Raw genomic sequence first — 20,715 nt, forward strand, 5'->3', positions numbered from 1 at the left:
CCTCTGCAGTAGCTCCTTGAATAGACATGTGTTTCAGACTAAGGTCCTTTTTATTGTTTTGCTATTGACCAAGACGAAAGTCAGGTTCATTAAATTTATAGACGGGTGTAATCTGGTTACAAAGATTTTCCCTGTAGGACCAAAGCAAGAAACCTGGGTGGGTTAGACTATTTATTGCCTATCTAAATGACCTTTGATCACCCAATGGGTAAATAAATAGATGATTATTATAAGTAGTCTATTGGCTGTTAGTTTACAACAATTAAGGATAAATAACTTCCTTACAACCTAGCCAAGAAACTCAGGTGAGCATGATGCAAGGAAACAAAGTGTACTGTACTTCAAATGAATGTGCACAACCCTTCCAAAAGAAAGAATTTTGAAATTTTATTCCTTTGGATAGGGTGGCAGTGAGAGCAGAACCCCTAACAGCTTTATTGAATAGTTCAGCTTTATCACCTTTGTGAGATAGAAATCAATCTAGATGGGTCTTGGTTAACATAATTTGCATGGAATTGGTATTGCATTTTAGAAAATAATATGTTATATCTGACAAAATTTTAATGTTAGTACGAGCATACCACCCATTTAGTGTTCAACAAGAAACTCTGTGATAATATTTGCCCTACAAAACTTCAGGAGCTTGATTATCTAAGATAATTGCATGGCAAAACGCAAGAGCAGCTAAGATGCCGTCGCTGGGCACCAGTAAGCACGTGGTGCCCAGGATACGCATTGTCCAGTATTGCCATGTCTGACGGCCGAGAGAGAACGGGATCTACGTATGGAAGACAACGCATGTTTTGATACCATCGTGGTGGACTCGTACCATATCAGCGCTTTGTTTCACACTTTGAAGCCTACCAAGGACCGATTTTGTCACGAAATTACTCATTCAATTCTCCGAGACTACAGAGAGGCGAAATGTTTGGTAATCTCGTGAACAAGAACGCTCGCTCAGCTTTCAAAGAATATGGTGAACACTGTGGCGCGCTGGCGAACATTGAAGTTGCTACCAGCTCCACAGAAAACCCACATAACCCAAAGTTTGTGGCCGTTGCGAAACTTGGCGATCGCGCCTTTCTTCCTGCCACAGCTTCAACAAAGAAGGATGCTAAGGAATACGCCGCAGATCTGGCACTGCAAGAACTTGCTCGAGGTAAGCCATACGCAAAGATATATATGTACGAGCACTGCACTTTATTAAACTGATGCAGCTGTATAATTATTTCCTCCCTCCTATGAGCGTCCAGATCTTATTAATTGACAATCAATTTTTAAAGCGATTCGTTTACATAGGTCTCTACTTCTTGGCTAATTTAGTTCGTATCCATCGAATAGATCTGAATTTCGTCTGTGGTCAACAACCAATGCAACATATATAGATTGCTCCCTTGCATGATTTCGTCGAATTAGCTTTGTTATTGAAACTCAAAACGCTTTGACCATTTCTCTATCGCAGAACTTAACATCATTTACCCAGATTATTGTACGACATCAGCTTAAGGCGGTGTCTAAATGTTGAATTCTGAATTAGCGTTTGACAGTTACTAAAATTTCATCACTGCTGCTCCAGGCCCATATTTAGAAAAAATTCAAATATTAGACATGATTTCCCATTTTTCCTGATTCTGCGAGCACCTGCTTACATCCATTTTCTTTTTTTAGATTAGTGTTTGTTCAAACTGTAAACCCAACTCTTAAAATCTTAGAATAAAAAGACGTTTGTTTCACGTTGACACTCGAATGGGACACAAAAAATTTGAGTTTCCATGAGGAATCGAACCTCTCTGAATTCGGTTCTCCAGTGCTTTGCCACTGAGTTAGAGAACTTTATGATGAGCTAGGTTATTACAAAGGTTCATACGAACATGCATCCTGCTTGCTGGTAAGAACAATTATCTTAAAAGCTTTGTGTGTCTAAGAAGTAAAGCACACAAGTGGTAAATTTTTTTGAGCTTGGTTGTGAATTTGAGAAAGTTGAAGTTTGGAACAAAGTAAAAAAAAACCTCAGACCTACAGATTCTGTTGTGAGATGCTTTACCACAGAGTTACAAAGAAAAGTCTGGTGAATGAGGACACGACCATGTAAAAGGTGTCCCGTACATTGTATACCACTGTATCTCCCATTTATTTTATAATTGCACACAAATTTGCAATCTTTTTTTACCCTATGGTCTTTTCTGTTAATAATTCTTCCCCGTGCACTGTGTGTGGTATACATTTCTCTGTGAATTAGTTTACAGAGTTTGTTTCTACCAGAGGTAAGAGGTCAAATCTCTAGCTGATAAGCTTGTCTCTTCTCATGACTTGTTTTCTGGATAATATCTTGGAATTGTGAAGAGAACTAAAAGTTTGATCCTACTGTTAGTAGGATTTCTTACATTGCACGTTTAATTTTGTGTTCCTGTAGAACCCTATGGCAGGTTTCAAGAGAATATAAATGGAACCAATGGAGGAGAATTGCCAGAAATCTCTCATGGGTTTGTTGGAAGACGCAGAAATGTTTACACTCGGAGGCAGCATGCAAAGATGAAGAGCACTGAGCTGTCAGCACCACCAGATAAGGACCCTGTAATGTTGCTTAATGAATTTGGACAAAAACGGGGTCAGCTGGTGAGTAAGAAATATTTATTGTTATTTCTTCTGGGTTTTGCAAGGAAAACTTATATCTGTTGCTAACCAAGTTCAAGCTCTGAGCTATAAGTTGCAAACCAAGTTTTTCTCCTTAGATTTGTGACCAAAGGGCAAGGTGGGTATACCATAAGTCCAAGTGGAAAACATGAGGTTCCATAACTAATAATATACATGAATTAATTACATGCTTCTGATTGGCTGAAAATGAGTGCATTTTTCATGTAACACGAGTGTAAGATGTGTGCAAATTACAAATGGCAGGTAAGCTGTCAAAATTTGAGCTTCCTTGGCTTTCTTTGATCCTTTTTCCATTTAAATTATTAACGAGTAATGACCAGATTTCTTGTGTAATTTGGTGCAAAAAAGCACTTGGAAATGTTTCAAGATAACAAAATTGCACTCACCCAAGGGGATTGTGCAATTTTGTTGTCTTTGAAAAATTTACCTAATAAGTGCTTATTTACACCAAATTACACAAGAAATCATGTTATTACATGTGACCGGGCACAGGATTTCGTACACTAACGCTTTACCGTTTAACGAATTAATCCGTTTACTATCCGTTTACCATCCATTTAAAACGGATCATTAAAACGTTTGAACGCTTTCTTGATCCGTTTAATCGCTTTGCTCATCCGTTTAACGTTTTCGACAAAGCATTTAAACAGTTAACCTATCCGTTTAAAATAAAATACATCCGTTTAATGGTTACTTGCATCCATTTAATGAGGAGAGCGAGATCCGTTTTCATGATTATGCAAATTTATTTCGATTGACATGTACGGCAAAATTTACAAAATCCATGGCTATCGAGTTTCTCATCTGTTATTTCCATCGATTGAAAGGAAACAGAAATTGCTTTATAAAAGCTGTAATTACACATCACTTTACGAAATCGAATGCTAGATTAAACACGAGCGAAAGAAAGTTTAGTTTTGTTACATGCGTATGCAAAATTGTTTCGATTAACCGACGGTGAAATCTACAAAATCAGCAGCATTTCTTAACGTTTTTCACTTGATAGTGTGTTTTCATTTCAGTCAATATCTAGAATAAACAATGTAGGAACATTAAAAAAAAAAAAACGCCTTTGCTTCTCAATTCTATTTTCTTTCTGTCGAGAATGTTCAGTCCACATGGTATGATTGACAGATTGCTTCCTCTGCTTATACAAATTTTCAAACGCATTGAGAGCTCTCCAGGGCAAGACTCGCTCTCGGCTCGCTTCACTCGCCAGTGGATAGCTTAATTGCAGGCTAGTAATTTAATTTTACTTAGTTTTCTATTGTTGTCGGTCGAATATTATTAGCATGAAACATCAGTGTTCCGCATGAACAATTTGTATAATTGTTCGCAATGGTTTCTGATCGATATGTGCATGGCTTCCCGCTGTTCTTTAGCCCTCCTCGTCCGTTCAAGGTTTTTGTCCATCCGTTTAATGTTTTGAGCTCTCCATAAAATAATTATAGATGCTGTTCAACCATTTAATGTTTCAAGCCATCGGTTTATTTTTTTTCTCAGCCGTTTAACGGTTTACAGAATCCGTTTTTGGACTTTGCTCTATCGTTTAATGTGTTGGACTATTCGTTTAAACGGACATGCAAACCGTTTAAACGCTCTTACTACCCGTTTACTATCCGTTTACAAACCGTTTATTTTTACCTATTTAACGGAAAAGCGTTAGTGTACGAAATCCTGTGCCCGGTCACACATATACTTACACTGCTGACTGAGAAAACGAGGTAAGTAAAAAATTTATTACAAGTTTAATCTCAGGGTACAAATAGAGGGGAAGATTTCAATTCAAACAATTCTTTTTTTTAAGTGGGCCTTACAATGAAATACAGCATACTGAATTGACTAATCATGGTGAATGTACCAACTGAATGATATGATAATGACAGTTATGCTGTGTGTGATGTATTAATTTGTCAAAACCTTTGAATTGGTTGTGTTAGAAAATGTACATAGCATTAAAATGTACAAAGAAACAATCATGCCAGGAATTGGACATGTCCATTAGGTTGTCTGTAAGCAAGTCTCCCTAATACTATTTTCTTTGTTAGCAAAGTCTGTGATAATTGGCTTGGATTTCCCTAGCAAATTTAACTACTGGGTAAGCCTCTTTCCTCACTGTGCTTGCCAGGTGAAGTTTGAAGATGTCCAGTGTATGTATCCTGGGTTGTATAAGGCTCAGGTTACTGTAGGAGAGGCAACATTTGGACCAAAGTCAAGCTCCACAAAGAGGATGGCAAGAAAGTTGGCAGCTATTGTGGCGTTGAAAACTCTGATGAATTGGGAACCTGCAGAGGGTAATATGGTGCATGTTTCTCTAGTCTATCCACCGAGTCATTTTACCCTTTGACTCTTAAGAGTGACCGGCATCTAATTTTTCCTTACAATATCACCCCTGGTTACACAGTAAGGTCATAAGATTAAAGGAAATCAATATCAATCTTGTCTGCACCTTAGGAAATGCGCGAAGAACTGTGTGGAGAATGTGCATGCTGATGTGAGCGTGTAAAGGGTTGAAAAGTTGATGATGATATATTGCATACAGCTTTTTATTTAGCAAATAACTTCCAAATTGTCTAATTATATTTGTTATGGGTGGCATCCCCTCTTGAATAAGCGCCCCCACCCCTCCTCCCTCACTTTCTCACTTTTAGGAGGGATACAAGGAAAACCTTTTTCTGCCACTTCATTTATCACTTTTTAGGCCTCAGCTACAGGATAATAAGCCCCCCTTCTCCTTACCCTTTCTCCCCTATGGTTGAAGCAACCTCCTTCCAAGTGCCCCTTTTTTAGCTTAGATTTTGAATAAGCACCTGGGGCACTTAATTGAGGAGATGCAGTATTGATTTTCTCTCTCAAAAGATTGTGGAATAACAAAGTTGGAATGATTATCAAGAGAATTCCAGAGAGTAGAATGTGTTTTTTTTCAAATTGCACAGTTACTGTAACTCTGTCCCTCTGAAAAGATTTGCATATCAAAACATGCTAATCATATTTTTGTAAAGATAAAAAGTTAATCTGGAAGGAGACTGATATGGTAATCCAACCTTGAATATTCTGTCATGTTAAGGTCTGTATGATACCCCAGAGGAAAGTCCTCACTGGTCTGTTAGTCCTGGTGGTCCTGCACAGATGGCACAGGGAGACCCAGCCCAACGAAAAGCTGTGTTATACAAAGATCCTATCATGCTATTAAATGAGCACTGTCAGAGGAACCAGCTTAAGGTAACAGGAACCCCAGTGCATTTTTGCAGCTGAATTTACAATTGCCGGCTTTCACTGTCATGCCATCATCAAAACCACTCAACAAATAAAGTCAAGAATCAAAACAGTCAGATAAAAGAAGATCAATTTTTAAACAGTCCCCCAAATATTCAGGTCTGTGCAATGTTTCATGTGGGAGATATTCAAAGAAATTTTTACTCAGATTTTATTTTATAAGGCTTTGCATGGAAACGCCACGTTTGTGTCCCTCTTAATTGCACAAATATCAAACTTAAATTTTTATAAAAAGACAATTCTTCAGCTGTTTTTATAACTTACTAAACTAAAATCTAAAAAAGATTGTTAATTCCATTTTTTTTTAATTTTGATGATGTCATGTGAAAACCAAGAATACACTCAGGTCTTCTCTTTGTTTTTCTCATCTTTTAACCCCTAAGGATGACTAGTTTCTAATTTCTCCTTACAATGTACATCCTGAATCACACAGTAATGATGACAATAATGGAAATGATCAAAACCTACAGATGCTCTGATTGTTAAACGAATTCTTCTTGTCAGCACCTTAGGGAATGTATAGAGAACAGTACGGAGAATATGTATGTTAGGGTGTAAAGGGTTGAAACTGTTGCCTTAGGGTTAGGGTTAAGAAAGATCTACATGACTGTGCGATACAAAATCACAATTATTTATCATTGCTATCATTTTTATTGCTATTTGATTACTTTCATAGGATTTCTAGAATCCTACATGCACTAAGGATGTTCTTATGTTTGATTTCTGGGGACAGACATATACCTGTAGATTAAGTCAAGTGGTGATATTTTGTGTCTGTAACACATGTATCATTTTATAGATATCAAAATGTGGTGAGAACAAAAAAGCGGCACACGAGGTGTGTTTCTGATATTCTCACCACATTTTGACATCTTTTGTGATATATTACTGTACAGACCCTTGGCAACATGAAATCTATTTGTTTTTTATAATAGAAAGTGAGATTTTGTTAATGGTGGCATCTATATATTTGTCCTCTAATAGATCATGATTAAGAACCAATCAAAACACATGTATGATTCAGCTTATCTTATACAATGTAATCAATGATAAATAACAGAAATTGTCAAGTTACATGTATGTTACGAGGTCAGGCACTCTTTGCATGCACCTTTTTGTACACGCCATATTTTGCACATTTTAATTCAATCTGTGATCTATTTCTGGGTCCCAATGAAGAATGCCTTATCCCTCCCTGCCCCCCTTGACCCCCCCCCCCCCGCCCCAGTGTAGATATTTTAGTAACCAAGTTATTATAAATTATCACTGAACAGGTGCATGACAGTAAATATTTTCCTTGTGTGGATGGATTTCAGAGCCTTCAAGTTGTGATCAGTTCATGGTTTAATTACTTCCCTCTCCTGTATTATGACCAAAACTAAGATTTCTAACCCTTTTTTCAGATTTCATATGAAGATCTTCCTCATTTGGGCCCTGATCACAAGAAGACCTTCTCATGCCAAGTCATAGTTGGAGAAAGGAGTTTTAAAGAAGGATCCGGTCCAACCAAGATTGTAGCCAAGAAGAATGCAGCTATACATGCTTTGGAAAGCCTGTTTGACATGCCTGTTGAATTAGGTACTTTGCAGTTCTCCAGCATCTTCATTATTTTGTGGTACACAGTGGTATCAGGCTGTCTCGTATCTCCTCGGACTCACAAAAAGAACAACTTTCCAGATTGAAACTTTTTATCCAATGGCTTTGCTTGATTTCAGCACTGTGTGAGGCTCAATTCTGAGGGAACTCGTTTGTAGACATGCTAAAGATTTTTCCTCGGGGTTTTGTGAGTGTGTAGGTTGAGGGAGGGTGAGTCAGTGAGAGCAGGGGGATAAGGAGATTTTTTAGACCCTATAACTGGATGAGAACTGCAATTAGGAGCATGCCCAGTTATTTCACAACTTTAGGTTACAATTTTTTCTATTTAAAATGAAGATAAGGACACATGCTTTTTGTTTTTTGGGGCATTTTAGTTATGGGTAAATAACTAATTGACAGTAACCAGGGCTAAGCCTTACAGTTGAGGTGAAGTTTAGCAAGATGTTTTTCCATCGTGGTCTCTCTTAGCTTCCAAGCCAGGCCAGGCTAATCAGATGAAAGTTGATAGGCATCCTGTCAGTATTTTGAATGAATATGGACAAAAGAAAGGAGTAAAGGTAACATCAAAATTACTATGACTTTGTGTTTTAATTTTTTTAAGGATTCTGTTAACAATTTCAGCGATAGAGTAATTATGCAACTTAAAGGGGGAAGGAAGTATGGTTAGCATCAGAAGCAGACTTTCCCCTACCTGTCCTCTAGAGACTTGTAGAGTCACAGGTGGCCCAAGCTCTGTCACAGGTTCTTTCACAGTGAATAATTAAAGAGTTTGTACAGTGGTTTAGTTGGACTTGCTTTTGAGCTGTGTAAAATTAATGTAAAGTTGTGGGAAATAATCAAAGAAATAAAGTTTTACCTTTATAGAGAGTAGTCTGTGTTGTTCTCCTCGCAATTTGAGGCCGTTTTGATGTGTTTTAGCTTTATGCCCTAAATCACCGTGCACAAAATACGGGAAGGTCGGAAACTTCTGTTGACACACGCTCGCCAAAATCAATCGAAAACAACACTTAAATACTTTCCCTTGAGTCAAAACTTGGCAGGACGAAAGCCAAATAGGAACTTCTTGTGCAGCTGAGAGACCATTAATGCACGGTCAACCTGGACCCTAGTCAAATCTCTTTCAATGGGTCCTCCCCATAGTCTTCTAACACCAACTCTTCACACATGCTAAGGTACCCCGGGTAAGAGGATATTTGTAAAAATCCATTGAAAACAGTGAAGATGGACAGTATCGACGATCTAGTCAAGTCGATGAGTTTACTCGGGGTACCTTAGTATGTGTGAAGAGTTGGTGTTAGAAGACTATGGAGAGGACCCGTTGAGAGAGAATTGACCAGGGTCCAGGTTGACCGCGCATTAATGGTCTCTCAGCTGCACAAGAAGCTCCTTCCATGCATTAGAAGAATTCAGAACGGCCGTTAATTTGAAATTCTCGCTGGATTGGTTGCTTGACAAACCATCTTTTGTGGGATTTTTTTCGGTGAACTTAAAGGGCAACTATTTGGCTTTCGTGCTGCCAAGTTTTGACTTGAGGGAAAGTATTTAAACGTTGTTTTCAATCGATTTTGGCGAGCATATGTCAACAGAAGTTTCCAACCTTCCCGTATTTTGTGCACGGTGATTTGGGGCATCAAGCTAAAACACATCAAAATGGCCTCAAATCGCGAGGAGAACAACACTGACTACTCTTTGATTATTTCACACAACTTTACATTTACGGAGCTCAAAAGCAAGTCCAACTAAACCATTATACAAACTCTTTAATTATTCACTGTGAAAGAGCCTGTCACAGAGCTTGGGCCACCTGTGGTAGAGTTTGCTTTGACTTGTTTTAAGTGACCCTTCTACTTGCTAGACATCTCTTTTGAAATTGGGTAAATTAGTTTGGTGTTACATTAAGATGATACCCCTTGTCTGATATGCTCATTTATTCTTGGCATCAGAAAGAACAGTTTTCATTAGTGTTGCAAAAATTAAAACCCAAAGTAATTGCAACTACCAATCAGAACAAATGGTAACATTAGAAATGAGAACTCAACGTAAAAACAAGTAACTTGCTTAAAGGATTGGAAGACACAAGAAACAAAAGTGGGAATTGTTTGAAGTTTGGTATTTGATTGGTTGAGATGGTGGTGCCAGTTTTCTGGACCAATCACAAAACCAGGGAGAGAAAAACTTAAACAATCCATTATCACTTTAATACCTAATATTTAAAAACTGCTCTAATTTATCAATTAAATGTTTGAAGACATGGGTCATTTGGGTGAAAAAAAACATACCGGTAATAAAAAATAATCAATTCTTTACTACAAGTCTTTGAAATTCTTTAAAACACCTGATTTATCAAAAAATTGTTGTTTAGAGAGGTTACACATTACTCACTTCTCAAAGTTGAAGGGCACATGGGTTATGTTTACAGGTTGAGTTTGAAGACATGGGTCATTCAGGCCCTGACCACTTGAGGACGTTCAACTTCAGAGCAGTTGTGGGTGAGGTGACATATGACCCTGGAAATGGTCGCAACAAGAAAGAGGCAAAGAGAGAAGCAGCAGCACTTGCTCTCCAAAGCTTAGGTTTTGAAGTCAATGTTGGTAAGAATCTTTAATGTATTTGCCACTGCCAATGTTTTTATGATGCAAAGGCTGGATATCCAGGGTATTGCAGGATTTCCAAAATATCTGACTATGTCCACAGATTTGCAGAGATTTTTGAAAATCTCCTCAAGACCTCGGAAGGTGTTCTGAAGAATTTCGAAGTCCTGTAGTAAGGAACTGATTGTTTGATTATGTTTTTGTCACCACACTGGCTCCAGCTTTTGTCACCAGAAAATATTAAGTCTGAAGACAAAAATAATCATTATTCTTTATGATCTTAATTTGGCTTCAGAGAAAAAGTTCTTCACACAGTAGATGTTATTGATTAACATTTCATTTCATAAGATTTATCAAAGAAGACTCCCACTACTGCAGAAGAAACTTCAATCCCTCCTGAAGAGCACAAACTTCCCTTAACTGATGGTAAAAGTGCAGTCAGCGCCTTGTATGAGCTCTGTCAGGCCCATCACTTACCTCACCCAGAGGCACAAGAAGTGCGACCAGATGGAAAAAGGGACCCTGCCCTTCATTACTGTGCTTACAAAGTTGGCGAGGAGCTTTACAATGTGGGAGCTGGTCTGACTAAGAAGGCAGCCAAGGAAGCTGCTGCCCAACATGCAGTGGCATCTCTTTTAAAACTGAAGGGGGTCCACCATATCTACAACCCAGGGACCACCAGTGAAGGGGATGAAATTGCAGCGCTGTGTTGGAACCACTTGTCAATTCTAAGTCGTGATGCACCGGAGGGCTGGAGATTTGCTGGGTACAAAGTTGTAGCAGCCTTTGTAATGCAGGATGGTGATGACGCTCCTGGGGTTGTTGTGAGTTTGGGAACAGGAAACAAGTAAGTTAACTGTAACCCTTGAATCCTATTGACAAAGAAAATGTTTGAAGTAGCAACCACTCTCTCTACTTTCTTTTTTACCCTTTAATACCGAAAAGTGATGAACAATTTACCTTTTTCAAACACAATCCTGCAAACAGTTAATGAGAGTACTCAAACTTTTCAAATAAAAAAAGTATTGTAACTAATTTGTGTGGAATATTGTACGTGTAGCAGCTAAAGGGAAGAATTCATTTGGGAGTGAATGGGTCAGCGAGGATAGACTAGATGCCAATCAGTCTCTTGTTTCAAACATTTTATGTACAACAGTAATTGTTTGTCTCTCGTTTTATTCAAAAGATGCATTAGTGGTGACCAACTGCGCATGGATGGAACAACAGTGAATGACTCACATGCTGAAGTGATTGCACGAAGGAGTCTGCTGAGATTCTTCCATTTCCATTTGAGAGTCTTTTTCAGTGGACAAACAGATGTGAAGAGCATCTTTGTCCAGAAGGAAAGGCAAGGAAAGATTCAGCTGAGGGATGGGATAAAGTTTCTTCTTTATGTGAGCACAGCTCCTTGTGGTGATGCTGCCATCTTTGTGAATGAAACTTGTTGCAGGTAATTGTCAGCTTTAAAATTCAGATTATTTTCATTGAGATCCTCTACATGTAATACTGCCTGTCTATAATTATACTTATGCAAGGGTTACCGTGGGGCAGATGAAATCATTGACTGATGTCAACCGGGAGTAGAAATGAGTTCAGGTAACTGTCATGAAAACAGGGCAAACGTCTGGATGGGGTGAAATGTAGTAGGCCAGTTGTGCACTTAGTTGCCAAGCCTTTGATTTGGAGAGAGTCTGAAGGTGACCATATTGTGATAAAGACCACTATCTAATTAGCACGATAACGAAGTGCAGCCGTAATTTACATTTAAAAAGCAGCAGCGTATGTATCATAACAAGGTCACCCTAAGCCTCACTCCTATTCAAAGGCTTGGCAACCAAGCATGAAACTGTAAAATGGACTACCACAACAGAAGGAGGAAACTGGTCTAAAAAAGTGGTTGGTAAGGTAACTAGTTTGACCCAGAAGTGTAGGGTCACTTACAATCATCCATTGGTGAGGAAAACGGGATGTATGTACAGGTGAAATTCTTTGTAAGAGATGGACTATTCTGCTATCAGGCAATTACAATGGTGGCTTAGTATTTGAGGACATGGTTTTATCAAGTAAGTTGAAATTGTAAATTGGCCACCGTAAAGAGTTGAAAAGCAGATGTTTCGAGCGTTTAATTCGCTCTGACAAAGGGCTAACGCCCGAAACGTCAGCTTTTAACTCTTTACGGTTGCCAATTTACAATTTCAACTTACTTGATAAAACCAAATTACTTTGTTACCCCCACCGACGCAGCACTACAGTTTCTTTAGAAACTTACCCACTTAATTCATTTGAGGACATGGTGTGTTTGACCATTGGTGACAGGTTTATAACATTTATTCACCAGCTCTGAAGATGCCACCGAAACTAAAGCATTGTTTGGCTCCAGGCAGCAAGGACTCTTAAGAACAAAGGTGGAGAAAGGAGAGGGAACAATACCACTGGATCCTCAGGATGGTATTCAGACTATTGATGGAATCCACAGTGGTCAGCGGCTGCGTACTGCCTCATGTAGTGACAAAATAGCCAAATGGAACGTCCTAGGTTTGTGGTTGTATAGTGTTTGAATTCGACAATGCCTCCCAAAAAGTACTTAATTCTATACAAATTTTGACGGATCTCTCACAAACTCTCATTGTTTTTCAAGTGATTTGCACGATAATGACGACGATGACAATGACAGTAACGATAAAAGTAAGAATGACAACGATAGTAAAAGTGATAGCGACCGAGATAGTAATTGTGATAATCATTCTATCCTGTTTCATTTGGTATCTCTCCAGCTCCTTTAAAATGCGCTGGTTTGTGGCCATATAGGTTATTTTACTAAATAACGAGCAACAACAGACGTAGCCCTTTACACCCTGCCATAGATGTTTGTATTCTCCGCACTCTTTTCTCAACATTTCCTATGGTGCTGACAAAGAGAATTTGTTAAGCAATCGGGAGCTTCTTAAGTCGCTGATCATTTCCATTATTCTCGTGACCTTTCCACTTGATTCAGGGGTGATATTGTTAGGAGAAATTAGAAGCCAGTCTCTCCTAGGAGAGACCGAAACAAAGCGAATGTTTTTTATTATCATCCAACTATACTCCGTAGAGTACAAATTACGCCATAGACGAGTACAAATATCACGCGGTATTTGTACTCCAGAGAACCTGTTAGACAGGCTTTTTCGCATCGGGCAAGCAAAGAATTGGATTGAAGTTAGGACAAACAAGTGGCGGACAATTGAATCATATTTCTGACGACGAAGAGTCGGAATGGCTGGCAGATATAGATCCAAGTTTATTAGAGGAATCGAACGAAGAAAAACAGCTAGACGACCTGGAAATTTCTGTTGTTATTATGTATATTATGATTTGACCGTTGTTATTTGAATTTAATATATTTCACAGGAATTGTTAATTTAACTTATGATTGGTCCAGGTGTTTCTTTTCCTTTTGTTATTCAAACCTTTTTTTTTTAAAAATTGGCATGTTTATATGTATTTTGTTTTTCTCTCTGTATTGTAACCGTCTTTTTCGTGTGAGCGGAATAAAAGAAGCAAAAGTTTGTTTTCAATGGTGTAAAATATTAATTTCTTCCTTTATTGAAGAAAATAGAAACAGCAACACGACAACGCGCCAATTTATTCCGTTCCGCTTCGCACAATTCTGTCACGCACTCCCCGTAAACAAATATCCGCGAAATTCGCCCGCACTGAAATAACAATTTGGTGTGCTGGATAATAAATAACTTATAAGACGTTTTATTGTGTAGTATCGCTGAGTATTTTTACTCGTTATTTGTATTTTGACTCGCCTTACGGGCTCGTCAAAATACGGCACAACTCGTAAAAATACTCAGCGATGCTACACAATAAAACGTCTAATAAGATATATCTATTGTACCTTTGCCTATAAATTTTTGACAAGCGTATGTGTTGTTGTACTAGGTGTCCAGGGAGCTCTCCTCAGCGTCCTGATTGAGCCTGTCTACGTCACTTCCATTATACTTGGAAAGCTTTTTCACCAAGGCCACCTCAGCCGTGCTGTGAGCATGCGTGTTGAACGCGACAATGATAACAGCTTTTCAAACAAACTTCCTGGTTCTTACCATGTCAATCATCCTAAACTGGAGCAGGGCCACCTTGTCATGCAGGTCTGTGAAAACTATGATAGTGTACCTCAGTTGCAATTGTAGGAGCGACACTCTGTCTGAAGCGCCTTGAACATGATTCAACGATTTGCGTTTGGTTTAAGTTTACGAGCGCCTTTCGTTTGAGAGTCGTCAAACCAAAACCAAAGTAATCACAGTGGCCAATAAGAAGAAAGAAAATACCTTTAAGAGCCAATGATAACCCAAAATAAAATCAACAAAACTGCCTGAAGCGCAGGAAATTGCTGGGACCAAGTCGTGATTAGTTTTGTATCTGATTGGTTCAGAGAATGGCACAGAGCGAAATAAAACAAAAACATAGAGATTACTCCATGAAATATATGAAGTTCATATATTTTGTACTGCGGTATTAGATACATATGATGCACGATCCTCGCAGTAGATAGCGCTATTTAAGCAATAGCGAAAATCAGACCTGAAAAAAATCAGGCCTGTACGGGACTCGAACCACTGACCTCTGCGATACTAGTGCAGCGCTCTACCAATTGAGCTAACAAGCCAACTGGGAGCAGGCCGTTAAGTTGATTCGTAATAAACCCGTGAAAGTGATAAATGAGATACAATGAAATATATGAAGTTCATATATTTTGTACTGCGGTATTAGATACATATGATGGACGATCCTCGCTGTAGATAGCGCTATTTAAGCAATAGCGAAAAACAGACCTGAAAAAAATCAGGCCTGTACGGGACTCGAACCACTGACCTCTGCGATACTAGTGCAGCGCTCTACCAATTGAGCTAACAAGCCAACTGGGAGCAGGCCGTTAAGTTGATTCGTAATAAACCCGTGAAATATATGAACTTCATATATTTCATTGTATCTCATTTATCACTTTCACGGGTTTATTACGAATCAACTTAACGGCCTGCTCCCAGTTGGCTTGTTAGCTCAATTGGTAGAGCGCTGCACTAGTATCGCAGAGGTCAGTGGTTCGAATCCCGTACAGGCCTGATTTTTTTCAGGTCTGATTTTCGCTATCGCTTAAATAGCGCTATCTACTGCGAGGATCGTCCATCATATGTATAGAGATTACTCCATAGAAAATGCGCGCGTACGATTTTTATTCACTCGTTGAGGAGTATCAGATAACTTACTCGTTCGCTACGCTCACTCGTTCGTTTTCTGATACTTCTCAACGAGTGAATAAAATCGTACAAAGCATTTTCCATAGTGTAATTTGTTTATTTTATAGATATTGAGATTTTTGAAAAGAAAAATTGCTGGTCAATTTAATCAGTTTGGGCGCGCATGTTTAGAAAACCCATTCAATTGCTATTATAAACTAAAATATAAAGTTCTCTTTGTCTTTTGAATTGTTTAATGAAGATAACAAATCCAAATATGTAAACGTAAATGACAACTTTTAAAGAAAAAACTTAAATGTCATAAATGTCGTAAATCAGAATGACACTAAATCACGAAAACACGCAGCGTCATACGCTTTTACGCTGAATAACACAATGCAAACCTTAACCCATATCAGTCAAAAACAGCCTGCAACTTTCATGAAAATTCAAGGAAAACTTACAGTGGACATAACTTAGTCGTCATCGGAGTCGCTGGATACTCTGATTCTCTTCCACTGATGCTTTTTCGTAATCTTGTCCTTTTGTGCGAACGCTCAAAATGAATTCACTCAAAAGTTCATTCAGCTCGGCGGGAGGAAATTCAGCTATTTCACTTCGTGCTTCTTTAATTTGAAGGAACTCTGTAAACGAAGCAACGTCTCGTTTCGATTTCTTCATTGTGTTCTGGTTTTCTTGTTCTTCAATAAAAGTCTCAATGGAACCTTCCAAAGAAGCAAACCTTGAACCAGCCATGTTGGATTCAAGAGTCGGAGTGAAACTCGCGGGCCACGATTGTGCACTAGTGAATTTTCGTCGTTCGCGTTTGGGATTGGGCGAACGACGCTTTTTCACTAGTGAAAATTCATCGTTCGCGTTTCCTATTGGCTAATGGACTTAACGTACTAGTTTTACGCGGGCTTTTTGTTCGTGTGTAAATCTCAGTATATATGAAATAAAAAGCAATCCCAGATTACTTTCGACACCCAATTGAAATTTCTCTCTGTTTTGTCGTTGCCATTATTAAATTTTTCGAGAGGGTGGCGCGAATTTGCATCGTAAGATGAAACTCAGTAGATAAGAGTGATTTGATTTGATTTGACGGGAGGACCGACGAGACAGAGAAGCAGGTTAGTTAAAATTTAAATTTCTATTTGATTGAAGCTGTTCTTGCCTTCTTCATCGTCAGGACCGCTCGCGAGAGATTGAAACCAAATGTAAAACCAAGGTGTTGTCATTGAACTGGTCAGCGGGTCAGGACACGTCAGTTGAGGTGTTTGACGGCTGCCAGGGAATTGCACCAAGCAAAATGGGGAAGCCATCTCGTCTAAGTCGACAGGCCTTGTACGCAAGCGTGAAAGAGGTGAATGCTCTATTAACGTACGAGGAGATATAGTAATATAACACACGTCCCCAGATTGATCGGATGATGTGTTTGAAATATAGCACTGATAATTTGGGCACGACTTTTATGTAACAGTCAAAAGAAAAAAAATGGTTTGCAATGGTAAGCAGTAAATGACTGCCCACGAAATCGTTGATTTACATGCCGGAGTCTCGACGAAAGCCGGCTATCAGTGGTAAAGATGACTTTCTCAGATTCTCGCCTGTAAAAGGTTTTGTGGTATTTAAGATGGACTGATATACGGTAGACAAAGGCTTTCTTGGGAATTAAAAAGAGAGGACGTCACTCTGGAGACAAGATGTCGTCCATGAGCTTTTTTCCATTTAAAACTTGCCATTGAGACACGAAATAAAGGCTTTTACGACGATTTTTTTAATTCTTGAAAAATAATCGATATAAAAAAATCTGTCATTATCATTTACAGCTTATTTGTTTGACATAACACGTCGTATTGTGGGAAAAACAAAAAGTAGCGATCTTAACTGCACAGTTGTGCTATCTGTTTTTACAGTATTCTGTACATCGCATTCCTTGAAATTATTTCTTTGGAGGAAAAAATGAAACGTATTACTGCTCGTTTGCCTTTTAAGGTTATCAAACACAGCCAAGATCTTGGACATCGTCAAATTCTTGATGCACCGAGTTACCGCGGCGCTAAAGAACTGGCATCAGACTATCGAAAAACCAAAGCTATGTTGTACAACCGCCTAAAGGAGACTGGGTATGGCTCATGGGATTTGATGAAAAAACCTCCGGAACTGAGCCATTTTAATTAAGGATGTGTTTGCTATGTTGATAGTTTTACGTTATCACAAAGGACAGATTATTACGAGTTCTGTCCTTTTCTCTGTTTTGTTTCGTACTTAACGTACAAAGACTGTATCTAGGGCGCAGCCGGGGGTGTGCTCTTGTGCATTTTAATCCCCTCTCCCCTCCCTCCTTCTATTATCCATAAGTCCCCTCCCCCTGTCCCTTGAATTTTGTTTCCTTATTGTGACTCAGTATCTTTTCCAAAAAAATACGTTGCTGTGAAAAAAGATTGAGAATATACCAATCAGATTTGAGGATGAGATCATCTACCTTGCGATTTTTTAAAATGTTAATTTATTTCCTTTTTTATTCTGAGGGGAGGGGGTAGGAAATCTCGCAACTTTTAAGGGCCTATGTACATGTATATTAGGGGAAACCCAAGGTAGATTCGAGAGAGTGATAAATTCCCTAGTTGTGAATAGTCAGCTGGGCCCAGTTGTTCGAAGGGATAACGCTATCCAGCGGATAAACCGCTATCTGAGCGGATGAGAGTTAACAAATCCGCATTTGTCCAATATATATTGTTATGTTATCCATCCTTCGGAAACTCGGGTCCGAAGTAAACAGGCTTGCTGTTGAGAGTAAAATCCGATGTTGTCATTCCCACTGTCACGCAACACAGAATGTCAGAGAATACATCTTTTAATGAGCAGAATGACTTATGCATGCTGCATTTTATTTTAATAATAATATAAAGAAAAATTATATCGTGTTTAACCTACCGAAATGAACTGATGAAAAACTTTTATAAGTCCGTGTTTTTGTAAGAGTATTAGTTGTGCAAAATTCATGTCATACCTAAATGTTTTACTTCATGAAATAGTAGAGGAGTTTTCAATTGAGCGTCGAAAAAATAGAATCAAGATAATTACATCTACCAATCGGAACAAAGGTTAACATTATTGTTAACCAGTGAGAACTCAAAGTAAACACAGGCAACCTGCTTGAAGCGCGGGAAAACGCGACTGACCAAGTTGGGATTGGTTATTGTTTTGCATTTGATTGGTAGAGGTCGTGGCGCGAGTATTCTGGACCAATCACAGAGTGAGGAAAAAACAAAACCAAAGCGGTCGTGGCGCGAGTATTCTGGACTAATCGCAGAGCGAAAGAAAAACAAAACCAAAGTAATTTCGGACTGTTTTCGACTCTCAGTTGAAAGTGGCTCTATTTTACAGTCCAGTATTTGGGTCAAGTAACACGTAGCAGATGGAACTTGCTCCATGTAAGTTGACGAGTGAACCAACCATATCACATATGCTGCGATTGAACTTTTACTCAGCAGCACATTTAATCAGTTTTTAGAACGTTTATTTATCTTTTTAAAAGTATATAAATAATAATTTGTCTATTCAACTGTGTTATCAATACATATTAATGACGTAAATGCCATCTTCCCCTCAAAGGGTGTGTTTTAGAGTCAAATCCATGTGCGTGTGGAATGGTTTTTGTGGTAAATATGGTTTACTACAAAGTATTCGTGTTATCTGTGTCAATGTGTGGGAAAGAAGTGTGACTTAAGTTTGATATACTGATAATGATAATGTAATTATCAAATTGTATCGAATTTCCACGGGAAAATGTGTTTGAAAATAGAGGGGAAAAATCTACACAACAAGGTTAGCATGTAGCATGTATCCAAGTGTGATACGTAATGTAAACAAGATAAAATAAAGATCTCATATTCATGAATTCATCTTTCTAATCTTGTTTGGCTTTTCCGTCTTTATTTCATTTAATCCTTTAAACCCTCAGAGTGACCAGCATCTAATTTCTCCTCACATTAATACAACTGAATTATCCATTAAGATCACGAGAATAAAGGAAATGATCAGCAACTTAAGAAGCTTTTATTACTGTTACAAGAATTCCCGTCGTCAGTAGCAAATGTATAGAGAAGAGTTTGGAGAATATAGACGCTGATGTTAGGATGTGAAAAGTTAAGTGTGTTCAGGCAACACGCCAATTGATGTTCATACCAAACATTTCCTCTTTACCTTTTCCTTATACATTGTGTTGTTTTTTTAGTTGAACTTTCTTCTTTGTTCTACCTGTAGAAGGCTTTTCCATGGAGCGGTCAACTCTTTCACTCCTTACACGCATACGCATCTGGTTATTAGCACGATTTGCTTTTGGTTGAAAGCTAGATACTAGTTGTATAACCCAACTGTGAGGCCTAAGTAAATAAAATTAATTCAATGCTTGTTTCTTTAGACGCTCCGTTGAAGATTTCCGTTCAGAACAACGTTTAGAACACCACACAGTCTTATTAACGGCATTTTAAAGTCTCCAGCATTATTTTATAATTGTTGAGAGTTGGAATAGCGAGGTCCCTGTTATTATGTCTTGGGACTTATTTATTTCATTCTTACAATGAGGAATGTCGAATGGTAAATGGAAAGTTGTAGTTTGATCTTCAACCGGTAACTTCTGTTCAAAAAAGTACAGTTATGTTCCTTTAAGCGCACCTTTTTTCTTGAAGTTCATTCCGAAAAGTACTCAATATTTTGCTTAGGTAGTATAAAATCTGTTGGAACGTATCGCTAAGAATGTACTTTTTTAATAAAGAGTGGAATTTGTATGTGGAATATTACCGCTGTCTATTTTAATGCATTTCCATGCATCCGTGAAATTATCAAACCATTCAAAATTGGAAAACCATTTATGAACATACAGGCAGTAGATTTTAAATCAATTGGAACATGACTTAAACTTAAGAACTCCGAGGAAATTTCTGCATCCTTAAAAATGGCCGGATTAGGTACAAGATAATTCTCCGAGCCTATTTTTCAGTAAATCGTTTAATAGTTAATACAAGTCTGATCTATTGCTTTTAGTGTTTTTTTTTTATTAATTTCATTGGTTTTTATTGCGAAGGATGCAGACAGTTTTAAGCAGATTTCTCTTTTATTTTTTCGTCAGTTCTGCGGTTGGCAGATGAACATACTTTAGACTAAACAATTTTAAGTTTTGAATATGGACGTATGTCTGTTTCATGTTATCAAGACTTTGACTTCGTGTTATAAACGAATTCTATATCAATTTTTTTTTAACACTTTTCTTGATCCATATTTTTAGACGTCATAGTTCACCATTACTAAAGATAAAGAAAGGTAGTTTTTTTAGAGACCCCGATCTATTACAAGTGAAATTAAAAACTGAA

At 38.2% G+C, this 20,715-nt stretch overlaps 1 protein-coding gene across 1 annotated transcript; it reads left to right on the forward strand.

Annotated features, from left to right (window-relative positions):
- The first annotated feature begins 772 nt into the window (after window positions 1–772).
- Window positions 773–19,244, forward strand: LOC111325993 (double-stranded RNA-specific editase 1). The gene is made up of 13 exons (XM_022929909.2): window positions 773–1,159; window positions 2,414–2,616; window positions 4,784–4,949; window positions 5,723–5,877; window positions 7,335–7,509; window positions 7,996–8,084; window positions 9,947–10,118; window positions 10,467–10,965; window positions 11,305–11,568; window positions 12,457–12,653; window positions 14,049–14,254; window positions 16,530–16,703; window positions 17,336–19,244. The coding sequence occupies exons 1-13, from the start codon at window positions 925–927 to the stop codon at window positions 17,519–17,521; spliced, it is 2,721 nt and encodes a 906-aa protein (XP_022785644.2). The 5' UTR covers window positions 773–924; the 3' UTR covers window positions 17,522–19,244.
- The last annotated feature ends 1,471 nt before the right edge of the window (window positions 19,245–20,715 follow it).

The sequence above is a fragment of the Stylophora pistillata genome, chromosome 10 (genome assembly GCF_964205215.1).
Source record: "Stylophora pistillata chromosome 10, jaStyPist1.2, whole genome shotgun sequence".
Lineage (NCBI taxonomy): Eukaryota > Metazoa > Cnidaria > Anthozoa > Scleractinia > Pocilloporidae > Stylophora > Stylophora pistillata.

Bases quoted from the DNA above. Each gene is read 5' to 3' on its own strand.
- LOC111325993 (XM_022929909.2), top strand. From the start codon at position 925: ATGTTTGGTAATCTCGTGAACAAGAACGCTCGCTCAGCTTTCAAAGAA. The intron at 1,160-2,413 runs GTAAGCCATACG...GTGTTCCTGTAG, and splicing joins ACTGCAAGAACTTGCTCGAG to AACCCTATGGCAGGTTTCAA. The intron at 7,510-7,995 runs GTACTTTGCAGT...GGTCTCTCTTAG, and splicing joins TGACATGCCTGTTGAATTAG to CTTCCAAGCCAGGCCAGGCT.